The 16,936-nt window shown below is 43.2% G+C and overlaps 1 protein-coding gene across 1 annotated transcript; it reads right to left on the bottom strand.

Annotated features, from left to right (window-relative positions):
* Positions 1-563: 563 nt before the first annotated feature.
* Positions 564-15,556, bottom strand: SCRT2 (scratch family transcriptional repressor 2). Its single transcript, XM_056547749.1, has 2 exons — positions 14,752-15,556; positions 564-6,121 (listed from the first exon to the last, which is right to left on the bottom strand). Exons 1-2 carry the CDS (start codon positions 14,900-14,902, stop codon positions 5,421-5,423), a joined length of 852 nt encoding a protein of 283 aa, XP_056403724.1. The 5' UTR covers positions 14,903-15,556; the 3' UTR covers positions 564-5,420.
* Between the last annotated feature and the right edge of the window lie 1,380 nt (positions 15,557-16,936).

The following is a 16,936-nucleotide window of genomic DNA, read 5'->3' on the forward strand; positions in this document are numbered from 1 at the left end:
AGCCAAGCGCCTTGTAATGTAATTCAGTCACATCACACAAAGGACTGCAGGTGGCATATTCTGTCCTCAGTGCGACCAATCAGAGCGCACAAGTCACCGCAGCTGCCTCCTTCTGCATTTATTTAACTGCTACAAATAGCTCCTGCTTCTGCTGCGCACAAAGGATTTTATTCCCAATCGGATTTTTGCAGATAGGGTTTAGATATTTTACCCCAGCGACCCCTGAAGCGTGATACTCCGAGCTAAAGGGGGGGGGTGTAGAAGAGGGGGTGTCGCTGCAGCTGAGTCGTGTGGAGGCCAATTAGGCAAAGTGGCAGCTTATTATTACGGAGTGACTTACCCCGAGCATGGGCTCACCCTACTGTAGACAGACCACCATATGCGGAAGTCTTTGTCATGTAAATTCAGGTCTTAAAGGAGTCTGTGTCTAACTTCATATTCCCAACCCCCAATTATCTAAACAGGAAGGACAGGTGCAAGAAAGTGCGTGTTTACCGTCCGCGTCCGGAGCAATGATATCATAGGAGAACAATGAAAAGAACCCAACCACAACAAGACGGATCTATTGAATCATAAACTCTTTAATTTCCCTGAATTGCATGAGAATTAATACAGTAAAAGGTGACAAGTAGAACCGGCTTTAACAGCATCAGTTACTAAAAAAAGAAACCTTTTATTTTTGGAGAACCAAAACTCTGACATGCATTTAAAATTATTGCTGTATCTTTCTATGTACAGTATAAATACGAAAGAAGGGCAGGTGTCCTATGTCTACAGGTAAAAATGCGGCATACGGGATCAGAAGGCAGCTAAAAGTGTGACGGCTGTGGCTGTGCCATCAGTTTGCAAATGCACATCTCTTGATGAAATGAAGTCGATTAGAATTAGTCAGGGTTTTTTTTTTTTTGCATAATCTACTCTAATAACATAGTAGGCGAAGTTAACCCATTCTGGTGCCAGCACGCTGGGTCTTGTGAAATGTGCGGGCTGAGATGAACATGGAGGAGCGCTTGTGCTAACAGGTTAAGATTCTGCACTTTGATTCAGCAGCAAGACATTGCCTTAGAACTAATGCAGCTAAAGCTAAAGATCTGCCAGGGGAGGGTGGGGGTGAATACATGCAAAAGGTATTTGCCATAATGGAAACATTGTTCCCACTGTTGTCAATAAGGTTTATGTGCATTGCTGCAAACTCGCGGGTTGTAGCTTTTAACAGAGAAAAGAAAGACATTAAACAAGTCCTTAATGATCAGTCAGAACCGATTGTTCTAGAGCCATAGACATAACAATGATCATTAATGGTAACTGTAATGATTGTCATTACATCTACAGTCACCCTAACACAAGCAGCCTGAATAAATCATCGGAAAGAAAGGTCATATGTTCAGGTCTGCGGCCTGTGGGGGGGGGGGGGGGGGGGAGAAGAGGCTTGGATTAGCTTTATCCTCCTTTCTTGACCTGCATAGGGCTCCCAACATGGACAACAACACATATACATGTGCGAGGGGAACCAGCCTAAGGTGATGTGCCTTTCCCTCTTGCATAGATGGGTAGTGGGTTCAAACATGCTCCATGCTCTACCGTCCTATGATTCGGGGGTCGGCTACCATAAACTAACAAGAGCTCCCATTTTTAGTTATAGGGTTACCTCCCGCTTAGCACATTTTTGCTTTCATCAGGATTTTTGATAGATGTCAGACAATATTGCAAGTTCCAAGCCCCTGTATGTTTCTGACCTAGAGGATTGCAGAGATAGTAATCACTAAAGACTTCTGTATACAGCAGGTATTAGATATCTAGCAAGACTTCATGCAATGTACAATGCTGATCAAGAAGATAAAAAACCCTCAAGTATTAGTCCTGGGTCGGTCAGTTAGAATTCATGGCTCTTGATGACCAGCGTTACCTATGGCCTAGTATATAGCGGTGGCCAATCCTATTTCTAGAAAGTTAAATTCTAAACTTTACTTAATTCTGAGAGACTGAATGCCACTTATTGCCTACTTTTGAACTATTTTGCTATATTTACCTTTTATTGCTGACTCCAGTGTTGGGTACTGGTGGCTGTGCTCCCTACAGGGGGTAAGTGCTGGTCATTTATAATCCATTTCTGACAATGATCAAATAGGAATGAGGACTCTGATGTTGTCACCTACTGCATTTCTTGTTGCCCAAATTTAAGGTGACCATACCTATTACATTAATGTCTTCTGAACTACCAATCTGATGGGACCAGACATCCATTTAAAGGGGTCTTCCCCTGGAAAACATTATTTTTTTTAAATCAAATGGTGCCAGAAAGTTAAACAGATTTTTAAATTCCTTTTTTTTTTTTTTTTTTATCGTAATCTTTCCAGTACTTATCAGCTGCTGTTTGCTCCACAGGAAGTTCTTTACTTTTTAAATTTCCTTTATGTATGACCACAGTGCTCTCTGCTGACACCTCTGTCCATTTTAGGAACTGACCGCAGCAGGAGAGGTTTGCTATGGGGATTTGCTCCTACTCTGGACAGTTCCTAAAATCTACAGAGGTGTCAGCAGAGAGCACTGTGGTCAGACAAAAAGGAAATTCAAAAAGAAAAGAACTTCCCCTGGAACATACAGCAGCTGATAAGTATTGCAAGGATTAAGATGTTTTAAATAGAAGCAATTTACAAATCTGTTTAACTTTCTGGCACCAGCAAAATAAATGTTTTCCAGTGGAGTACCACTTTAATGTGTATGGGGACCCCCTGACATTTGCGTCATTATTAAAACATTCCCCCTTCCTTTTGTTTCCAGGGGAAGAGAAGCCACCATCAGAGGAATCTTTAGAGAGACAGAGGGGTCTTGGGATGGCAGAGGAGTTTGGAAGGAACTGAGGATTCCTGGGGATGCAGAAAAGTCTTGGGGATGCAGAGAGGGTTTTGTGGGGACAGAATAGTTTTTGAGGGCAGAGGAGTCTGGAGGGTGACAGAGGTGACAGAGAAGTCTAAAGAGGCAGACTGGTTTTAGGGAGATAGAGGAGTCTAGATGGGACAGGTGTCTGGAGGGGGACAGAAAAGTCTGGAGGGTAGAAATGTCTGCCGGGACAGAGACGTCTAGAGGGAAAACCGGAGTGTGAAGGGGAGGGGGTGGCACAGGGTCCTGGCAGGGGCATTCCCCCCTCTCTCCATTCAGAACACATGCATGTTCAGCTACAATGAGTGGTCATGTGTACATGGAAGACTCCTTTTGATAGGAGTTTGCCTTTAATAATAGGACATTTTGAGCTTTATGGAGCCAACCCCCCAGCTCGGTCCATCTGCAGTGTAGGTAGTCTTCAGCTGCCATTATTGGTCTTTTCATGGCTTTGTACATATTATAGTCACATTGATGTTCCATTGCCCTGATTTATTACCTGTTCCTGTTGTGATTATTGGCAGCCGAGAATTGATATCCCATGCTTTGTGTACATCATATATCTAAGGCCATGATTTTCTTTGTAACTATTGATACATTCTCCCTTGCAAAGCAATAACACTGATGATGCAAATAAGGCTACTATTATCTATGAACTCAAGGCTTGTTATAGTTGGGCATGCAGGAAAGTGGAAGAGACTCTAAAGAGTTATCCCAGCAAGCATTGTGAGAAAATGTTCCTTGCTCCCTCTGTATTGTATGATATAAGTCGGTCTGTCGAAAAGCAAGGCAAGACTTGCAAAATCAGCTGTTGTTGGTTAAAATTCTGCATTGCAATGTTTGATGTGTATTAATACTGCATTATATAAGATGGACCAGCGTCCCCACTACAAGTGCTGTTTATGCATAAGATTGCTGCAAGGCTTATTCTGTCACTTATTGGTACATAACTCTGTAAACTTCAATAAACGTCCATTTTTTTGTTGTAGAAATCATCTCGATGATTTTTTGGATACCCAGGCTTCCTTAGCAGATGTAACAAACCTCAAGCATGCCGCTAAACCAGCCTGGACCCTAGCTAATGAAATGCAATGCAGAATCTGTGGCTCAAAGATGACCGAACAGCAGTCAGAAAGTACAAGCGTTGACAAAAGTCCCAGAGCTACCAGTGGCGGGAGATATATAGATATATATAGGCTTCCTTTGAGTCGTCATGAGGTAAAAAGTCAATGAGAAATTGCATAGGCTATTCCAGGATCGTCCAGGATCTCCCGGATGCTTGATCGTATTTGTGGGCCTGAAGAATACTTTCTGTTTTTAGCAGAGCTCAGGAGGAAGACAGTCGAATGCGCTGAAACGTGCCTGTCACTTGTAACGTTCGCCTGTAAACATTGACCGTTCCGTCTCTCCATATTCCACCACATTCTATCCAGTTATTTGCAGCCACAAAATCAAAGTTATTAAGAAAAGTAAATTGGCAAATAAATAGTATAAATAACACCTTGTATAAATTACATTACTTCAATAAGCAGTTCATCGTAACAATCGCTTCAAACATTCGCCTTCACGCAAAGGTGGAGGTGGCATCATGATGCAGAGCGTAATAAGTTAGAGTAGTCACAATGCTCAGTGAAATGACCCTTTCGTAATGCAGGGTGGGTAATAAATACGTGTATCAGTCATCCAAATATAGTGCATATTCTCATTGCTTTAGAAAACACTAGAGGTAACACTGTTTCGCGGGAATCTGCGACAAGTTAACTGGAGTTGGGTGCCATTTCTTTTAGACTCCCTTTGCTATATAAATATTGGCACTACTTTGCCTGTTTTTTTGCTGTACATATGTGCTTCCAACTATTAAAACAAGACACTGGAGGAAATCTTACTGCCTTTATACACAGCCAGTCAGGATTGGCGCCATTAGGAAGAACTAATGTGGGACATTCATGCGTTTGCTGCTTAGCCTGCAAGAAACTTTTTTGTGCATTCACGGCTAGGATCCTTTATGCTTTATACATGAAAATTAGAAGAAGCGTGGCACAAAGTTTTTGGAAAAAATAACTACGCACATCCCAAAAAATATATATGATGCAAGACAGATAAATGGCACCTGAGGCTGAGCAATAACGAGCCTCTCCATTCAGTTCAGTCCAGTTTAGTTCTAATGACACGTTCACATTTCATGTGGTTCATCTTAAGAAAGCTTGGCTTTGCACATTAGAATTCTTTAAGAGCTTGAGTGGAGAGTAAGTAAGTCTCTTTTAAGAAAAAAGTGTGAAATTTATATTGCACGGCTTAAAATAAATAAACTTAAATAAGAAAGAGCAATGTGTGATGTGGTCCGGAAAAGCAAGGTCAAATATGGTGCTCTTGTAGATGGCGGTAAAGTGCAACCTAATCTAACACGGTTATATGCCAAGTACCCTGATTTTTTTTATTTATTTTCAGTTTCTGGTGCCTTGTGCCATCGAGGAGGGCGGGAGAGCACAGTGGTTTGTGCCATGTTTAGTTGTATAAAGTTTTACACTATGCACCTTGCTTTAGCTTTGGACGGTGCACTCATGCTCCGAGCCCTTGAAGCAAGCTGACTCGTAATGCTTGTTGAGATACGACTTGAGAGCAAAGGTTTTTTCACACCGCTTGCACTTGTAGTGCTTAAAGGCCGAGTGCGTCTGCATGTGTGCACGAAGGTTAGATCGGTCAGCAAAGGCTTTACCGCAGTGGGCGCAACCAAAAGGCTTTTCACCAGTATGGGAACGCATATGGCCTTGTAGCAACCAGGGCCGGCTGAAAGCCTTCCCACATACATCGCACTTATGTTTCAGGTTGTGCGTCAGAAGATGCATGGCCAAGGCTGGCATGGATACATATGTTTTGCCACAGGTTGGGCATTTCCTTGCCATCTTACTGTCCAGGCTCCTGTGAGTTTGCTTGTGCCGACTGAGGTTGGAAGAGGTGGCATAGGTTTTACCGCATTCACTACACGTATGACGCTGACTTCCACGGTTCTCGCCACTTCGTCTTGATCGGCCATCGGTAATAAAAAAAGCATCTATTGAGTAGCTGTCTGTGACTGCTGCTTCTCCACTAAAATACCCGGCTGAGAGACTGGACTGTGGGCTGTCAGGCTCACTGTAGTCATCGTGAGTTGGTGTGTAGTCAGTTTCAGATGAGGAAAATTTGCTTCCACTTTTCTTCCCGTCTTCGTAATCAGATGATGTAATACAATGCTCAACGTAACCTGTAAGGGGGACATAATAAAATAAAGATTTACCTTCAGAAACATCATTCATTCTCCACATTGCTTTCCCCTGTACATTATATTACAGTCAGGGACATGTCTCTTGTGCTCGAAAAATACAGTACAATGAAATATACACATCCTACAGAATGATACTTGGGATCCAAGGGCAGGGGTACATTTGGGGAAGAGGACAATGACACACTGATGCACAGGATAATAACACACTGACACTTGGGGGACAGGATAATGACACACTGACACTTGGGGTACAGGATGATGACACTGACACTTGGGGTACAGGATGATGACACTGACACTTGGGGTACAGGATGACACTGACACTTGGGGTACAGGATAATGACACTGACACTTGGGGTACAGGATGACACTGACACACTGATGCTTGGGGTTCTATATAATGACACGTTGACACTTGTGTTACAGGATTATAACACATTGATACTTGGGGTACAGGATAATGACACACTGAAACTTGGGGTACAGGATAATGACATTCTGACAGGATAATAACACTGGGGTACAGGATAATAACACTGACACTTGGGGTACAGGATAATGGCACTGCCACTTGGGGTACAGCATAATGACACTGACACTTGGGGTACAGGATAATGGCACTGACACTTGGGGTATAGGATAATGACACTGACACTTGGGATACAGGATAATGACACTGACACTTGGGGTACATGATAATGACACTGACACTTGGGGAACAGCATAATGACACTGACACTTGGGGTACAGTATAATGACACTGACACTTGGGATACAGGATAATGACACTGACACTTGGGGTACATGATAATGACACTGACACTTGGGGAACAGCATAATGACACTGACACTTGGGGTACAGTATAATGACACACTGACACTTGGGGTACAGGATAATGACACTGACACTCGGGGTACAGGATAATGACACTGACACTCGGGGTACAGGATAATGACACTGACACTTGGGGTACAGGATAATGACACTGACACTTGGGGTACAGGATAATGACACTGTCACTTGGGGTACAGGATAATGACACTGACACTTGGGGTACAGGATAATGACACTGGCACTTGGGGTACAGGATAATGACACTGACACTTGGGGTACCGGATAATGACACTGACACTTGGGGTACAGGATAATGACACTGTCACTTGGGGTACAGGATAATGACACTGACACTTGGGGTACAGGATAATGACACTGGCACTTGGGGTACAGGATAATGACACTGACACTTGTGGTACAGGATAATGACACTGACACTTGGGGTACAGGATAATGACACTGGCACTTGGGGTACAGGATAATGACATGCTGATGATTAGGGTGATAGGGTATAGACACACTGGCACTTGGGGTACAAAACAATGACACAATGACACCTGGGCAGCAGGACAATGACCCACTGATACTTAGGGATAAGACAAGGGAGCTGCTACTTGGGGAGCAGGACGATGATAAACTGACACTTGGGGATAGGACAATGACACGCTGACTCTGGTGTATGCTAATGTAACAATGTAAGCTATTAATACACAATGTTTCATTATGTCTGTAATCAGATTTTCTCTGTTCCGTGCTGTTGAGTTTACGCATCTGACGTTATCTCTTGGGTTCAGGACAGGTCAGCATACAGTATGTGAATAATTCATAGCACAGAGCAGCAGTGGATTTGTAAGCAGAATAGTAGGTGCAGTGAGCGCACCCCGCAGTGCTTACCATAAAAAAAATCCCCACTTCATTTTACACTGACATCATCATGTTTTCTGTTACATAAGGAGGCCTCATATTACCTCTATTACTTTACTGAAGTGTCAAGAGAATTGGGACAAGAGGAAGGATTTGGTTTCGTGCCCTTATGAGGCTCTGCAGGCTTTCTATGTATCAGCAGCAAACAACAAGGAAAACTTAGGATTTCCATTTAAATCAATAGGATCAAAATGCACATATGTTCTGCATCAATATACGTTATTTCTTACAACCCAGATCTCCCATCTGTCCTTAGGAAACATGTACATTTGCCTTCATTTCTTGCTTTATTTTGACCTAGTTTTGCTTACAATCATGACAGTAAACATTACATTTTTATTACATTGCACACAACGAAATAAAGAAATAAACCAATGCCCGTCTATCTAGATCCCACTTCCTTGTTGCTTAGTTTGACAATATATTTTTATAATGGTCTGATACAGAGCACCAAATCCCCTTCATAGACATAATTGCATGATAACATGCTGACCATTAGCTGCCGTCGCTTTAAGGGGCTTACTGCAGACGCTATACGTTGTACTCAGTAATAACACACTATGCAGTGAGCTTCCCCTGGTGGGACATGTAGATTTATCTTTAAAGGGATATTCCAGGATTATAAAGAAACAAAAAAGCTGAGTTTGTGTAACAAAACAGCACTACGCCTGTCCATAGGTCAAAGTTTCCCAACCAAGGTGGCTCCAGCTGTAGCAAAACTACAATTCCCCGCATGCCTGGACAGCCAAAGGTTGTCCGCACATGCTGGGAGTTGTAGTTTTGCAACAGCTGGAGGCAGTCTGGTTGGGAAACACTGCTATAGGTTGTGGGTGGTATTGCAGCTCAGTTCCACTAAAGTGAATGGAGCCGAGTTGTAATATCACACACAGGCTGAGGACAGCGGTGGCGCTATTTTTAGAAGAAAGCAGCTAAGTTTTTGTAATTCTGGATCACCCCTTTAATGACTACTTATTTATCCCTGGGATGGGAGTCGACTTCAGGTTGTGTGTGAGAAACTAGATTATAAACTAAAGTATGTGGATATATTCTGTGTATAGCATGGCTGAATATATCGGCACTATAGAGTTCAAGTGAATTATAGATAGCAAGTGTCAGATCTTTAAAATCATAGCGTTACTTTGAAGATCTCGAACACTTTTTTTTATTTTTTTTTACAAGACAAGGCATTGACTTAAAGTGAGTGTATCATTATATTTACCTAGTGACTCCACCATACTTAGTGATGTCATTTATCATGAAGGCATCTGCTGTTGCTGTAAGTATAGGATTGTGATGAAGTCAATGTCTTATTCGATAAAAGTAATAGCAGTCCTAAAAATGATGTATTTTTCAATCTACATTTATAGTGTGGGACATATTCAATGAAACCCAGTCCAGCCACAAAATAGCAGACCCCCAATACTTATTATTATAGATAGATATGAGATAGATAGATGGCTCCTGTACCCCACCCATTTTAAAAGGTGCTGAATGTCCCAGACCTTACAAGCCTGGTAACTGACTGATCAGAGGCATATTCATAGTGTAGGGTCCGTCCCAATGAGGTCACCTTATCGTGGTGAACCTCAATTTTCATTTTTCATTATAGCACTATAGCCGTTCAGATTTCATATATATCTTTGTGCTACCAGTGTGCTGCTGCATTCTACTGCTTGTGTAGATAGATAGTAATAGATAGGAGATATAAAGATATAAGATAGATAGATACAGTGATCCCCCGACCTGCGATGGCCCCGACATATGACAATTTCAACATACGATGACCTCTCAGAGGCCATCGCATGTTGAAGGCAGCATCAACATACGATGCTTTTGTATGTCGGGGCCATCACATAAACGGCTGTCCGGCAGCGCCGACTGCTTCAGCTGCCACCGGATAGCCGTTTACGGTGCCCTGTGTGCTCTGGTGAGTGTCACTCACTTGTTCCCACCGCACCGCTCTGGACTGTCCTCTACAGGCTCCGCTGCATAGCCTTCGCTCTCCTTCGTCATCATCACGTTGCCGCGCATGCTGGCCTGTCATCCAATAGGCGCAGCGTGCACAACGACGTGATGATGGCGATGGAGAGTGACGATCCAGGGCAGCGGTGATGGTTCCGGAGCGGCGGGGACGTCCCGGGGATGTGATGACGGTGATGGGGAGCGACGATCCAGGGCAGCGGTGACAGTCTGGAGTGGCGGGGACACGTGAATATAACATTCTATATTACTATTACACCGATCCCTCAACATACGATGGATCCAAGTAACGATGGTTCATTTGGAACGAATTACTATCGTATGTGGAGGGATCACTGTATAAGATAGATAGAAGATAAATATAAGATAGATAAATAGAGAGATAGATACATGAATTAATAAATGAATAGATATGAGATAGATAGATATAAGATAAATATATAGATAGATAGAAGATAGATATGAAATAGTTAGATTAAATAAATAGATAGATGAGATTGATAGATACATATGAGATACACATGGTGCAATGTTTTCTTCATACTGTGTTCCTGTAGGTAACACCCTATATACATATATTCTAGTGCAGTACAGCTGTATGTATAAGCACATATTCTCTACTAATATAATGCTCCTTCAGCCACAAGTTTATGACACCTGTTCCCTCTGTCAGGCCGGCTGTGACATTATTTACCGAACTCTTCTGTCAATAACTGTGATCTATTGATCCGCAGGATGAGCCCTTCTCCAGCTCGGCATGGAAGGATGATCTCTGCTGAGATACACATTACCCCATTGCTGTTCCCATACTTGTATTCTCTAATACAGACCCTGGCAATGTTTTAAGTGTCCCCCTTCGATTCCCATTCTTACTGTCAGGGAAGCAATGCAACATTAACCTACATTTCTGACTGTGCAGCGCCGGGCATTGTGACCCTTTAACTTCTCGGACCTCTTAAACCATTAGCGCGCAGTCAATATTCCATTTAATGTGAGCATTAGCTGGGGTCAGGAGTCTCGGATATGCTGTCCTCTTGTTTTTCTCTAGTGTTCCAGCTCCTGCACACACTCCTATACAGTGCAGTCTGTCCTGTGCCTGTCTCCAGTGCGTTATTTTGATACATCTTGCTAGCGTTTTGTCTGAGATGAAGCTCTTCTGTAGACCACATGTCTGCATTGCACAAACCAAGCATTGGTGTTTGGCTATTACTGTTGGCCAGTGATGTATCATTACGTATACATGTGCCTTCAACACGGCTCCTGCCCCTCCTCTGCAGATTTAATGCATGTGCCTTGTATCAAGGTGACACCGCAGAGCACGTGGAAAAACAATCTTTACTTCTTGGCCTGCAGCACGGTGGCTTCTAGAGGATGTAACTCTTCCCCAGATCTGCTGCTCCAGCCATAATAGATAAAGATTGCAGATAAGTGGAGCAGTCTCACCACAAACAAATCTTGGCTCCTGCACATTTCATGCATTAAACGTGAAGGTAAATGCAGCAGCTTATTGTCTAAGGGCTTCAGTCGGTCCAGGTTGGAGGAACACTGCAGCTATGAAAGCCTGTTTATTTTTTTTTTCCAGCTTTACCACCCAACAGATGCTCGTAACAAGGGAAGATGTAATTAGTTTTGTCATTACAGGATTTATTGACTTTAGGGCTGAGATGTAGAAATCTGCAGGCATCTGTAGTTATCTAGGCTGTGGGATGTTCACCAGGGGAAGAGGCCTCTCCACCAGTTCTGCTTAGGGAAGGGGTTCTAGCTCTGTAATGGGTTTTCGGGCTGCTGACTGGAGTGACATTAATCACTTAATGTGACGGGCACATGTTCAGTCTATGGTTAGAGTCTCTATACCTTGTAATTCAATGCATTTTTCTAAGCCTTGTTCATAATTATTTAACCCAATGTTCCTCGAAATACAAATGGCCAAACTGGAACTTAAATTTCTGACCATACCATGACAAGACCCAACTAATGGCAGAGAACGTAAAAGAAGGGATGAGCAGCAACAAGATCATAGAAAGTATGACCATGAGCTTAAAGGTGTTAAGGAGAGTGACCTCCTGCTGGGACCCCAAGGAATCAACCATTATTCGTGGGGAATTCTGTTACTAAGTGTCTTCACAAGGTCAATTACAAATTACGTTGTGCATTAAAATGAATAGGTCGTGTGTAAAGCAGGACAAGATTGGTCGTCTAGCGCGAGAGATGCTCTGTGTACCCCTTCTCTATCCTGCATAGAAGAGGGGATCCCTCTGTATCCATCCAGAATTTGCTACTGAACATGTGAAAATGGGTTTCATAACAGGACGACCACTTTAAGAAGCCTGAAAAACACAAACAAACGTCCTAAAGACACAATAGTCACCAGTTAGGACCGACTTGACTGCACATAATAATAGTAAATGCAGCTGCTGTGCTCAGTGACACCAGATAATCCTCCACAACATCTTCCATCAGACAAGGAATACAAGGTCTACCTTCTTGGGGCTACAGCGCTTATAAGGGAGAAAAGATTGACAAGTCCATTACCACAATCACCGCTGCCTGACTATCCATCTTGTTATTCTTCGTCATCTTTCAGCCTCCTTATTTGCAGATTGTGTAGTCACATGGTTCAGGTACAAAACAGCTTTCCTCAGCAATATTTCACACCTCTCCAAGCACACAGCAAGGTTATTTTCAAGAGCGTGACTTTGAGACAGACGCTTCCTTCCAGCTACCTTTCCCTTGTGACTATGTCATTAATACCTTCTGTGTGACGCTCGGTGACACCTGTTTGATCTTAAGTGGCATCTTGTCAGGTGCCCATCTGCTGAATGTTGTGACGTGTGTAGATACAGTGTTGTTGCTTTTGTTGGGATCCAGGGATACAATGTAGCGAAATGCCTATGGATCCACTGGGGATGTAGTGGATGTCGCTGTCACCTTGCAGCACTGAGGTCATGGACCTCTATCTGACAGCTGCATAGACAGCATGCTGCTTCCCAGTAGTTGAATAGCTTTTTACCAAGTGTTCCTTTTCATTGCTAGTCCCCTAGCCTGGGCCTATGTCTGTGTATGGTTTTAATAGAAAAATTATATTTTGTACAGCAATGCGGTATATGGCAGCGCTATATAAGTACAAAATAAAATAGATTTTTTTGCATTTGGGGTATGTTACAAGTAGCTAGAAATATATTATTCTGATAGGAGTCCCCGAGCTCAGATCAGAGATGACGCATCTCAGGTTCAAACCAGGAAAAAGAAGAAAAGTTGGAGACAAATGATGTGTGAGGGTTCAGGATGGTGGTGTTCTATTTGTGAATAATTCCACAGGTAACTGTAACCATTATTGTTAAAGACCTTAACATTGTAAAGTGGGCTTTTTGAGCCTGAATCCTTCATTTTCTACATTTATCTTTTTGTAGTCGAATATTTGCCCTTCATCCTCATTCTGTCATGTATGATGTGTGATTGCATGATGGGGGAGGCTATGGAGCACAATGTTGATCTGAGCCGCAAGACATCCTATAGGCATTTAACTATCGTGAATCTACAAGCCCTAGCATGCCCTCTCAATAAAAGATACGGGGACTTGGAGTCACAAGGAAAGCTATGAAAAAGGTATGGTGGATATCTCCAGTAGGTTTCTTTCTGGAGACGTATTACTGCGATGGTGTCTTTTCCTGTGTATAGTACACAAGGAATTGTGCTATAGATGCAAGTCAAGATGTGCTTAGCTTGCAGATGTCCTGCCCTGGGACCACGAGTTGCATCTTGGTTGAAGAAGTACAGCACAAGGTTATACCAAAAAATCTCCCTATTGTGCTCGATATAAACCTCCCCCAGGAACCTTACCTGATCCCTTAACCCTTAATAAACACATCACTACCAAATGGTAAATTTGCTTTAAAAGAAACCGTCTTTTCTTATACCCCCGAAATCCCAAACAGATCTTATTCTCCCAGGATGGAGCTGCTTAAAGGGCTTTAGAGAGAGTCTTTTGGCTGCCTCCAGAACAATGAGGTCCCCGGAGGAAGCCTGGATCCCCTCCCCCCATCCTTTCTGTCCTCCCCTCTGGAAGGCTCTGGCATTCACTTCTCTAAAAGACATCAAGGGCTTGATAGTACAGGAATTATACCATGTCCTCGTAGAAGCAAAGAGCACTCACGACTACAAATACATGCAAGGAAACTATTGTTCATGGAGCTCTTATTCTACAGGTGAGAGCAGGGAAATGTGGCTCTGCACCCAGGCCTGCATTGCTCCACACATCTATCAAACACACTGGCTTGTGTTCACATTGGCTGCCTTGGGAACTTTTTCATATGACCTGCTTCTATTGAGCACAGGATGATGGAGAATTTAGGAATTTGTGAAGAAGGGCTAAAATAACTGGTTAAGACCCATACATCCAAAGTCTGATCCAAAGCTACATGTGTCCCAAGTCAACATCAAGAACGTGACAGCCAACTCTTAGGTCTTCACCCCAACATATACAATACAATTTTTTTCCCAGATACATAGTATTCACAGGTGACAACCGGAACAAAATTCTCTAGGGTGAACCTTTTTTAAAAAATAACCGAAACGTGGATGGGAACATCATACATAGTCAGAATAGACCGCAGCAATGTACGCGCTGCGTACGTAACCTTCATCCTGACTTTGCTGGAGAAAACTTTTATCGCATTGTACGACAGCAGTTCCGTACAGTGACGGAAAGTCAGAAGCAATAAAATCTCTCTGTATATGGGCAGCTTTAGCCTGATAGGACAATTCTACCATGCGTGATTGCTGATGTAGCTACGAAAACATATTAGTGTGTAGATATGGTGTTAAGCCTCCTCTGCGTCCTCTCCCATCCATGCGCAAGGTGCTGACTTACCCTTTTCAGCAACAGGGACTCCCAAGCTTCCCACGGCGCTGGTGAGCGACTGCCCCAGGACACAGGGATCATCAAAGTGGTGGTAATTTGAAATCCCGCTGGATGAAAAGTCATCTAGTTTTATCTTCTTGACCAGAAAAGAGCGTGGCATGGTGAGCTGGACAAGGGTCTGCTTTTGTTTGGTTCTGGTCTTCAAAGAGACGGGGACGATGGCTCACATTCAGCACTGGACAGCTCCGACTTTCTGCAGTGTGCAGAGAGAGAGAGAGAGTGAGAGAGAAAGGAGATGAAGGGAGCAGGAAAGGAGGGAGGGGGGAAATCTGGCAGCAATAGCTGAGCTCAGCACTCATGCTGTCTTTATATGGGACGCAGGCCTGAGATCAGGTGGTGCTTTGCAATGGAGCTGTTTAGCTCTCTAATCCATCAAATGTCCCTCAGGACAATCATCACATTACCAATGAACCGGCTGTGCCGACATAGAGAAAGAGACAACCTCCTGCCTACTTACTTCTTATAGACAATGCGGTGGAAACAAGTAATGTAGAGCAGCAGCGTGGCTGGAGAATAGGGAGGCGATATTTTATCCCGCTATCGCACATGCCTGCACCCTGCAACTTCCCTGTGCTATTTCCTGCACCAAAGTACAAGGGAGCAAAACTTTTAACTCCACCATACACTGTAATAAATCACATCACCCCAGCCTTGCAAGCACATGGCGGCATGTCACGTGCTCCTTTTTAGGGGGAAATTAATATTATTATTATTATTTTTTCTCATTTTATTATATTTTATTCTTGCAAAGGATTTGACGTTGTCCATAGGGATCCTTGAGCAGAAGCACCACACGTGGGGGAGGTAAAAAGGGGGGGGGGGGGGGGGCACCGGAGGAGAAGATCTGGAAGACTGGCATTGTGTAGATGAACTCTGATTCCTTTGTCTTGATGCAACCAGTGTTTTAACAGCCTGTGAATCATACAGCGAAAGTCCATATGGTGGTTGGGTGGGGGGGGGGGGGGGGGGGAGAGGGGGAGGGAGCATCTTAATATCCCACATCCACCAAGGTGGGCAATAAACAGTGACCCTTGCAGTTCTGCAACAAAAGGAAAGGGCCTCTCCATCTCTATATTATACAAAGAGAGGAAGAGTATAACTGGCAGCCTGGGTCTGGTGCCGTCTATCATTCCGGAGACGGCGTTGATCCTCCCACACATAGCTGTATGTGGATAAAAATAGACACATCTATGTCTAATATATATATATATATATATATATATATATATATATATATAATTAAATGAAATGTCAATTGCTGTCCTGCATATATATATATATATATATATATATATATATATATATATATGAATATACTCCCAAGCCAGTTCTATACTGAATGTGTTGGGTTATTAGTTATACAGATATTGGTGCAGGGTGCACTATATTCAACCCAATGCATGCAGTGTTTAATACTGAGCAACAGGTTTCCTTTTACCGGTGTTTCCCAACCAGGGTGCCTCCAGCTGTTGCAAAACTACAACTCCCAGCATGCCCGGACAGCCTTTGGCTGTCCGGGCATGCTGGGAGTTGTAGTTTTGCAACAGCTGGAGGAGCCCTGGTTGGGAAACACTGCCCTATGCTATGACAGGTTCCTGTTGCAGCTCACTACTGCTTTCCGAGCGGAAGAGACTGAAGAGACTGATCTGAGGAAGGGGGTGGCTCCCCCGAAACGCGTCATCCCTGCATGTTTTATTATTTTCTTTTATGTCAATAAACCACGACAGTGTTTTCTAATACTCCTGGCTTGGATCTACTTCTTATTTGAACCAGAAGAGTCGTTTTTTTTCTGCTCCAAACATTGAGCGGAAAGTTTTGGGATTTTCTTGATGATCAGTAGCATTGGAAAGAAGCCATAGTACTTGGTGTTTAGCCATAGCTGGGACAATCACATTAATAACATAGTTCATAGTGTCCATTTGGTCCTTGTAGTATTTTTATTGTAGTATTGTATTCCATTCATGGATTTAATCATGGAACATTATAAATAGCCTATGCCCGGAGTGGACTCTTTTGCAAAGGGTTTACTGTACGGTAGCATTAAAGCGGGGGGAGATCTCCAAAATCTCAATCATGCAATGTGGAATTGACCTGTTTTTGTGCCGGATTCGCTGCTGATTTTCCCTATTGACTT

This window comes from Hyla sarda, chromosome 12 (genome assembly GCF_029499605.1).
Source record: "Hyla sarda isolate aHylSar1 chromosome 12, aHylSar1.hap1, whole genome shotgun sequence".
Lineage (NCBI taxonomy): Eukaryota > Metazoa > Chordata > Amphibia > Anura > Hylidae > Hyla > Hyla sarda.

Excerpts from the sequence above, each read along its gene's own strand:
- SCRT2 (XM_056547749.1), bottom strand. The coding sequence starts at position 14,902 with ATGCCACGCTCTTTTCTGGTCAAGAAGATAAAACTAGATGACTTTTCA. Across the intron at positions 6,122-14,751 it reads AGTCCCTGTTGCTGAAAAGG|GTTACGTTGAGCATTGTATT; the intron begins GTAAGTCAGCAC and ends TCCCCCTTACAG.